The sequence below is a fragment of the Chrysochloris asiatica genome, unplaced genomic scaffold (genome assembly GCF_000296735.1).
Source record: "Chrysochloris asiatica unplaced genomic scaffold, ChrAsi1.0 scaffold00009, whole genome shotgun sequence".
Classification (NCBI taxonomy): Eukaryota; Metazoa; Chordata; class Mammalia; order Afrosoricida; family Chrysochloridae; genus Chrysochloris; species Chrysochloris asiatica.
In genome coordinates, this window is record NW_006408527.1 from 8211111 (window position 1) to 8221143 (window position 10033).

The 10033-nt window shown below is 37.6% G+C and overlaps 1 protein-coding gene across 3 annotated transcripts in view; it reads right to left on the reverse strand.

Annotated features, from left to right (window-relative positions):
- RCOR3 (REST corepressor 3) overlaps positions 1-10033 on the reverse strand; it is a 77862-nt gene that overhangs the window by 60342 nt on the left and 7487 nt on the right. For all 3 annotated transcript variants that reach the window (XM_006834033.1, XM_006834034.1, XM_006834035.1), the window contains exon 3: positions 6821-6898. In XM_006834033.1, the coding sequence (XP_006834096.1) occupies positions 6821-6898 (78 nt within the window). The remainder of the gene's footprint in view (positions 1-6820; positions 6899-10033) is intronic.

Consider the following 10033-nt stretch of genomic DNA (forward strand, 5'->3'; position numbering starts at 1 on the left):
GGTCGCTATGAGTCGGAACCGACTCCACGACACATAACAAGAACAACAACATATGGATGTGAAAGCTGGACAGGGAATAAGCAGAAGAATTGATGCCTTTGAGTTATGGTGTTGGAGAAGAATATTGAAAGTGTCATGGGCTGCCAAAAGAAACAATACATCTGTGTTGGAAGAAGTGCAGCCAGAGTGCTCCTTGGAGGCCATGATGGCCAAACTTCATCTCTCATACTTTGGACATATTGTCAGGTGAGACCAGTTGCTGGAGAAGGATATCATGTTTGGTGAGGTGGAGGGTCAGAGAAAAAGAGGGATAACCCCAACCAGATAGATTGGTCAAGTGGCAGTATCGAATGACTCAAGCATGGCAATAGTAGTGAGGTTGGCCCAGGATTGGGCAGTGTTTTTTCTGCCGTGCATAAGGTCACTATGGGTCTGTACTGACTCGATGGCACCTAACAACAACAATTGCAATGAAAAATGAAGAGAGGAGTGACAGTACCAATCTCTGATGAAATACCCTTTAAGGCAAAAACCAGCATAATAGATAAAGATGGACATTATCTCATGATTAAAGGGACAATTGAACAAGATGACATAACCATAATAAATATCTGTGCTCCCAATCAAAGAGTTCCAAAATATTTAAGTAAAACTCTAATAGATTTGAAGAGACAGATGAATCCATAATCGTGTGAGATTTTAATCCACCACTTTCAAAAATGGATAGAACAACCAGAAAGAAACTTGACAAAGACACAGAAGAACTAAACAACACAATCAGACAACTGGACCTCACAGATGTGTACAGAGCATTCAACCCAACAACTGCACAATACACACTCTTTTCCAGTACACATGGAACATTCTCCAGAAAAGACCATGTGTTAGGTCACAAAACAAATCTCCATATGTTTACAAATATCAAAATACAACAGCATTTTCCCAGACCACAATTCTATCAAATTAGAAATCAACAATAGGAAGACCAAGGAAATCAAGTCAAATACATGAAAACTGAGTAACACCCTGTTGAAAAGCGACTGGGTAGTAGAAGAAATTAAACGTGAACTCACAAAGTTCCTAGAAACAAATGAGAACGAAACACAACATACCAAAATCTTTGGGACACGGCGAAAGCGGTGCTGAGAGGACAATTTATTGCAATAAACGCACACATCCAAAAAGAAGAAAGAACCAAAATTAACACATTAATACAGCATCTACAACAATTAGAAACAGACCGAAAGAGGGAAACTACAGCCACCAAGAGAAAAAATAACACAGATTAGAGCAGAAATTAATGAGATAGCAAACAGAGAAACTATAGAATGAATCAATAGGACAAGAAACTGGTTCTTTCAAAGGACTAAAAAAATAATAGACCACTGGCAAACCTAAGAAAAGAGGTAGAAGACACAAATAACATGCACTAGAAACCATATGAGCGATGTTACAGTCGAACCAAACGAAATCAAAAGGATAAAAACTAACAGAATACTATGAAAAGTCGCACTCCAACAAATTTGAAAACTTAGAAGAGATGCATACATTTTTAAAAAAATATGACCTACCCAAACTCATACACAGTGAAGTAGAAAACCTGAACAGACTCATAACAAAAGATGAAATGGATCAGGTCATCAAAAAACTCCCAACCAAAAGAAGTCCAGGTCCAGATGGATTCACTGGTGAGTTCTACCAAATATTCAGGCAAGAGGTGTCACCATTCTACTCAAATTATTCCAGAATACAGAAGATGGAAAACTTCCTAATATATTTTATGAAGCAAGCATAACCCTCATACCAATACCAGGAAGGACGTCACTAAGAAAGAATATCAGAGACCAGTATCCCTTATGAATATAGATGCAAAAATTCTCAACAAAATCCTAGCCAAAATAATCCAGCAGCACATCAAAAAAGACTATAAATCATGATCAAGTGGGATTCATATCAGGTATGCAAGGATGGTCCAACATCAGAAAAATAATCAACATAATCCATATATATAAGAAAAAGAAAAGCACCACATAATCATATCGATTGATGCAGAAAAAGCATTTGACAAAAATCCAACATCCATTCCTGATAAAAACACTCAACAAAGTAGAAATTGAAGGGAAATTCTTCAACATAAGCAAGAGCAGATATACAAAACCAACAGCCTATATTATTCTCCATGGAGAGAAACTGAAAGCCTTCCCTCTGCGAACAGGAACCAGACAAGGATGCCCTCTGTCACCACACCTATTCAATATTGTGCTGGAAGTCTTTGCACGATCTATACGACAAGATAGAGAAATTAAAGGCATCCAAATTGGTAAAGAGGACGTAAAACTCTATTTGCAGATAATATGATCCTATACATAGAAAAACTAAAAAACTCAGTAAAAAGCTACTAGACCTCATTGGAAGATTCAGCACAGTGGCAGGATATAAGATCAACATACAAAAATCAGTTGGATTCCTCTATACCAAAATGACAGCACTGAAAAGGACATTAGGGAAGCAATACCATTTACAATAGCTACCCAAAGGATGAAACATCTAGGAACAAATGTAACCAAAGAAACAAAGGACCTATACAAAGAAAACTACAAAACACTACTACAAGAAAGCAAAAGAGACTTACAAAAATGGAAGAATGTACCATGCTCCTGGATAGGAAGATTTAATATCATGAAAATGTCAATATTGTCCAAAGCAATTTACACATGTAATGCAATCCCAATCCAGATTCCAATGACATTCTTCAACGAGATGGAAAAACAATTACAAACTTTATATGGAATGGAAAGAGACCTAGGATAAGCAAAGCACTGCTTAAGAAGAATAAGGTTGGAAACCTCTCATTCTCCGACTTCAACAGACAGTGCTGGCGAACTAGAAAGCGATATGCAAAAGATTGAAACAAGACCTTTACCTTGCGCCTTATACAAAAATCAACTCAGCATGGATTAAAAACCTAAATGTGAATACCAAACTTATGAAGGTCATCAATGAAAACATAGGGACAAATGTGAGGGCACTACTTCAGGGAATACACAGACTACCAAACATTTTGAAAACTATACAAACTACCAGCCGCTCCGCGGGAGAAAGATGAGGCTTTCTACTCCCGTAAAGATTTACACCCTCGGAAACCCTGTACAGGGTCGCTATGAGTCGGACCCGACTCGATGGCACTTAACAACAACAACAACATACAAACAAAAGTAGACAAAATAGATGATTGGAACATACTAAAAATTAAAAACTATGTGCATCAAAAGGCTTCACCAAAAGAGTAAAAAGGGAACCCACAGAATAGGAAAAAATCTTTTGCAATGACACATCAGACAAGGGACTCATTTCAACTGCTTGGCGGGAGAAAGATGAGGCTTTCTGCTCCCGTAAAGATTTATAGCCTCGGAAACCCTGTTCCGGGTAGCTATGGGTCAGAACCGACTCAATGGCACTTAACAACAACAACAACACAACACCTCTAAAAGAAAAAGACAAAAAATGGGCACAGGACATGAATGGACACTTCACCAAGGAGGTGATCTGGGCAGCCAATAAACATATAAAGAAATGTTCATGGATCACTAGCCATTAGAGAGATACAAATCAAAACAACAATGAGATATCATCTCACACCAGCAATAATAGCAAAGATCACAAAAGTAGAGGACAATAAATGCGGGCAAGGATGTGGAGAGACTGGGACGTTCCTGCATTGCTGGTGGGATTGCAAAATGGTCCAACCTCTCTGGAAAGCAATATGGCGCTTCCTCAGAAGGTAGGAAATAGAAATACCATTCGATCCAGCAATTCCTCTACTTGGTAATTACCCACAAGAAATAGGAGCCATAACACGAATAGATATGTTCACACCAATGTTCATAACAGCACTATTTACAATAGCAAAAAGATAGAGACAGTCTTGGTATTTACCCACAAGAAATAGGAGCCATAACACGAATACATATGTTTACACCAATGTTCATAGGAGCACTATTTACAATAGCAAAAAGATAGAGACTGTCTAAGTGCCCATCAACTGAATAATGGATAAACAAACTGTGGTACATACACACAATGAATACTGTGCTACCTTGAAGAACAAGGAAGCAGTAAACTATCACATAACATGGATGAACCTTGAGGACATTACGCTGAGTGAAATTAGTCACAAAAGGAGAAACATTGCATAGGCCCACTACTGTATAAGACTGAAAAAAAAGAACCCATAATAAAGGGGGTGGGGGGTGGGGATTCTTGGCTGGTTACCGGGGTTTGGAGAGTGGGGTGAGGGGAGGGAAGGTGGATCACGGGATAGGGAACAGACACAGGATAGTTTGGGTGCTAGGGAGGGGGGCAATACACAAGAAGGAGGAGGGGAATGAAGAACAAGGCGGATGGAAAAACAATTGGGCAGGACTGCATAGGCTACATGGCACAGAGGTAAATAATGATGTATGTACAACCTCGGAGCAACAGGACCCTGGGATACAGGGATTGAGACATGGTTGGAATGGGCAAAAGGGGGGAAACCCTCTGAGCAGTTCTTTCCTGTCCTATAGGGTTACTATAGATCAGCAGTTCTTTCCTGTCCTATAGGGTTACTATAGATCAGAATTAACTCTCTGGCACTGGGTTTTGTTTCCGCTTTCTAAAATGGTGGAAAAACCAGTAGCTTCCTCGTACAATTAAATAAGTTAGTATATATAAATTGCTTAGATCAGTACCTGGCACATTGTTGTTAAGTGTCGTCAACTCACAGTGACCCTGTATAGCGGTTTCTAGGCTTTAAATCTTCGTGGGAACTATGAGTCAGAAACTACTTGACAGCACTTAACAACAAGAACATGCTAGTATAACTTTTTTTTTTTTTTTTATATGGATGTTACAGGGTCACTATGAATCAGTACTTAACATCTCCCCAAGACTAAACTTTCAGTGCAGAAAATTCCGATAATACACTTTATTTAGAATCTACAGCACCTAAAATACACAAGTAAAGTAAATGCTGGTTAACTTTAACAAAAATGTCTTAAAATCCTATAGAAGGTTAAACAATAGCAACAGACCCGTGGTTCTCAACCCTGGCTATGCATAGTCACTGGGAGAACTTGTGAAAAATACAATGTCCAGTCCCTACCCACTGATGATTTAATTAGTCTGGGATATAGTTGACATTAAGGAGTTCTAGTAGCGTAGTGGCTACAAATCGGGCTGCAAACCTTAAGGTCAGCAGTTCAAAACTACGAGTGGCTCCATGGGAGAAAGATGAAGATTTATAGGCTCAGAAACCCTGTACAGGGTCACTATGGGTTGAAACCGACTTGATGGCACTTAACAGCAACAACACACTTGACATTAATAGTTTTTAAAAAAGATCCTCAAGTAATTACTATACACAGCCAGGTCTGAAAAACCACAGCCCTGGATCTTAAATTAAATATTCCATACGATCACTATGCTACCAGCACATTAGTTCTCTGATTTTTGTTTTCCACTTTGCTAAAAATGCACCACTGCAGAAAACAAAATGCTAAAACAGCAAAATTCAATGATGCTGATGCTTAGTTTGTGAATGAAAACCTTTGATGTAATGAGAGGACCAGACCAGAGGATCCTGATTGTCTCTTTCAGGTTTCTGAACACACAGTCCCAGGCCAACTAAACAATTTCACATTTTCTGTTAAGAATGCCCAGGGGCATATGCTTCCTAGATCATCAGTTACACTATGTTGTTGGTGGTAGCGCTCTAAATCTCTTAAAGAGGAAGAATTACAGGTATATAGAAGCATATTCAGTTGTCAATTTTTAGTTGACATTTTAACGCATCAATGAGTATGATTAGACTTATTAATAAGCACATGACACAGGAGATCATCAATTTTCAGGGGACTAAATAACAAATTAGGAGTCTTGGTGTGGCGCTGTGGGTTAATGTGCCATACTGCAAAGCCATTTGTGCCATACTGCAAAGCCATTTGAACTGCAAGATTGGCAGTTCAAGCTCACCAGATGCTCCTCGGAAACCCTATACAGGGTCGCTATGGGTCGGAACCAACTCGACAGCACTTCACAACAACAACAAATAACAATTATGTGATATCTTAGAGATGCTGGTATTTATACAAACAAGCTTCTTTTACAGCTACCAGGATTGCTTTCAGTGCTGTTTCATAAATTCCATAATGAAATGGAGGGGTGGGGGGTCTTAGCATTGTTACCTGTATGTTTCCTAAATCTGATGTGCCTCAAAGGATCAGGTCCACTACATCACACTGAAGTCTAAAGTCACACTGAATTCTAAAGTCAAGAAGTGCATGGTCAAGGATCCCGAAGGTCTCCGTCCAAAAATGGAGCACAAAGACGACCTGATGGCTGCTGAACTCAGTTCTTTTCCCTTTTCTCTTTAAAAAGGTAATGATAGTGGGCTCTTGGAACTTTGATGGCATGTCTTTACAGCTCCATATACTGAGGAAAAACCTGTGCAGATGTCTACATACATAGTAACTCCCTCTCCTGCCTGAGGATTTAAGCAGCAGTGCCATAAGATCCTAAGTTTGTTCACCCTTCACGGGCCTGACACAAATTGGCATGATCAGCCCACTATCTTTCAAAAGGAAAACTACTCTAATATAACCACCTCCATTAAAAAAATAATAATAATAGAAAAACAGCAAATAGCAAACAAACAAACAAAAAAAATCACAAGACAAAACTCTTTTAAGAAAGTTAAGATGTCCCAAAACACACACAGGTTGTATTTTTAATCAATTGATAGACTGCTGTTCACAGAAACATTTAATTTCAAAGAACTTACATTTGGCATCGGGGATACTGTGATAGGGAGACCATACAAGCATCCCTCCATTGTCTTTATCTGTGTACTTTGTAGCACCTGGGGAAAAAATGAATTACTTTGACTATAATGCGCTTCACTTATTTTCAAAACAGGTATAAACAATGCAAGCTGTATTTTTATTTTAGTATAGCACCTATAAAGGTAGACAAAGAAACAAAATACAAGGAAAAAGATAAAAGACACAAAGATTTGCATTAAATATAGTAAATAACCTATAGATGAAAATGAAGGCTTTGCAAAAGCTGATGCTTAAATTAAAAATAAAGACCAGTTTTGTGTTTCAACCCTTGAGTTTTCTGAAGTATATTATATATCCCTGCTTAACAAAGGATAATACATCTGATTATATCTTCTATTACTCAGGAATCATCATTAAAAACAGACTTTTTAACCTAGAGGAAATGCCTCAGGTGTTGCTTTGCCCTATATTTAAATGAACCAAGATACCTAAGACTTACACATCATTTAAAACTTTTTCTATCTCCTTGTAAAAAAGTCAGCTATTTCTTTTAAAACAATTTCATTTATCACATTTTATCTTTATACAAGGATTAATTACACTGTTTAAAAAGAAAGCAAAGTCAAAGATACAAAAAAAAATCAGTAACAGTATTTTTTTTTTTTATTTAATGTTTTATTTTGAATCATATGATAGTTTACATGGGAGAACTTTAGTCTTACATTCATTCCATCATATATCATTTCATTGCCATGGTTCCAATCCCCTCCATGCATCATCAACCAACCAAAGGGTATATCCTAGAAACCCACCCCCTACACTTCCCCCTCCCCCACCCCCCATTTTTCAGCCCACAGTCCCTTTCCCTCTCTGGGTCCAAAGTCCCCAGCCGCTTCATTTGTTGTCTCTGTCTCTATCTCAGACATCTCTGTTTCTCTGGGTAGGGTCCAGCTCTCGGCTATTCTCCATTGATGGTCCCAGAGACCTCTGCTCCTAGCCTGGAGAATTAATCACTCCCTTCCTTGTTATACAAAACTTCTATCTTTGCATTTCCAACCCTCATAATCCGTCCTGATAAGCATTATTCACTATAGTATCATGAGTTACCTGTCTGTATTTCCTTTCATCAGCTCCGCCCAGACAGATTGAGTAGTACCTACTGGAGATTCTGCCTTCCTCCATGCTCCCTGGCATTAGGTTCCCTCTTGAAGGCTTGTAAGCCAGTCACTTCTTGCCTTTGTAGTACCCCCCTCCCCATTTGGGTATCCAATGTCCAAACAGTATTTCTTTTTAATGAAACCTGAGCACCTGTTTTAGACTAGAGGCATACTATCCCTGTTTTTTATTTCTGTTACTTAGAAAATCAGAAAAACCAAGCCCTATTAAAACCCCATGTAAATTAAGAATAAACAGAATGAATTTAAGTCTGACACCTGAGCTAAGAACATGCATGTGGGTCCTACTTTTTAATTTCTCAAGGGTCTTTTTCTGGATTCTTCATTTTCAATTTCAATCAAGTTAATTAAAACTATCAACAAATGAAGCATTGCTGCCACATGTTTTAAGACTTACTTATGAATATAAGCCTTGGTAATGTGGCACTGAAGGAGCTCTGGTAGCACAGTGGTTACGAATCAGGCTGTGAACTGTACGGTCAGCAGTTGGAAACTACTAGCTGTTCAGCGGGAGAAAGATGAGGTGATCTGCTCCTGTAAAGATTTACAGCCTCGGAAACCCTGTACAGAGTCGCTATGAGTCGAAACCGACTCCATGGCACATCACAACAACAACGATGTGGCAGTGTAGGATAAGCAGTGGACTTCAAAATCATTTAAACAGCGAAGTTGGTGGTTCGAATCCACCAGTCATTCCTCAGCAACCCTACACGGGGTTGCTATGAGTCAGAACTGACTTGATGGCATGTAACAACAAGGTAAACTGTGGCTACTAACTGAACCGTTATGTGGTTTGAACATGCCCAGAGGCATCTTGGACGAAAGACCTGGTAAACTACTGAAACATCAATCCCTGAAAACTTTATGGAATACATTTCACAATGACACACATGGGGTCACCATGAGTTGGAATCACCTTGATGGTAACTGGTTTAGGTTTCTGCCTATGAATAATTGTCATAATTTACTTTTATAAGGTGTTGATAGCTACCACTAATATCAGAACTCCAAAATCATTCACATTAAATATTAACATAGAATTCTGAGGTTAAACTAATAATTTATTTATTAATTAGTTGAATTAAACTGAGTGGTTGGATGGAAGCACTAACTGTGTAACTTCCATCTAGAAAATTATCCATCAAGCACTAATTTAGTATCAATTTTTTTAAAACCATCATACATTACCACTTCAGTTCAATCAATGCATTTTAGTTACAGAATGATACGTCATTAATGAACTATGAAGCTAAAATTTTATGTGGTTTACTATCAGGAAAAGTTAAGGATGGAAAAACAAAAATCAGGAGGCATAATTAAGTATTAGAAAAACAGTAATTACAAAATTTTAATAGTGCAAAACACATTGCATTTCCCGTATCCTTAATAAAAGAAAACAAGAGTTTAGAATTCAAGAGAATGAAAATTAGAATCGTAAAAGTATATTCAATGAAAATAAATTTTAAAATGTTTTTTAAAAAAGTATTAATAAAAAAATATTTATTTAATTTTCAACTGCTTAACCAAATCCTAAAGCAAAATAGCCAAACTGTACAGTTGAAATAAAACAGATAAAGGTTGTTAGAGGCCTTTAATTCAATCTATTCTTTTTTCTATGACTATCTTAAACTAAAATTCTTTAACATGGGACTGATTCTCTGTACAATGGATTGTTACAATACCGTCACTTAAATCCTACTTAATAGAACATGGAGTGTAACAAAGAAAGATTTCCATTAAGCCTTAAGGCTTAGTAGCACATCATGCTTAATATTTAAACATTATTTCCTTACACCTCATTCTTGTATTACAGACAAGTCTGAATGAATGTTTGTATTAATTTTTTTCTTGTTAGACAGATATAAAGCATTTTTTATAGATTTACCCCATGAAGAGTAAGCTATGCTTCCCTCAAAATTGTTAGCACTGCAATTAAGGGCCTGATCTTAAAGACAACAACTGGCATCCAAACTGGGGACTAACTACTCCTCTAATATCGGGAGTGGTATGTGTGTGTTTCTTTTTTTTTTTTTTTTT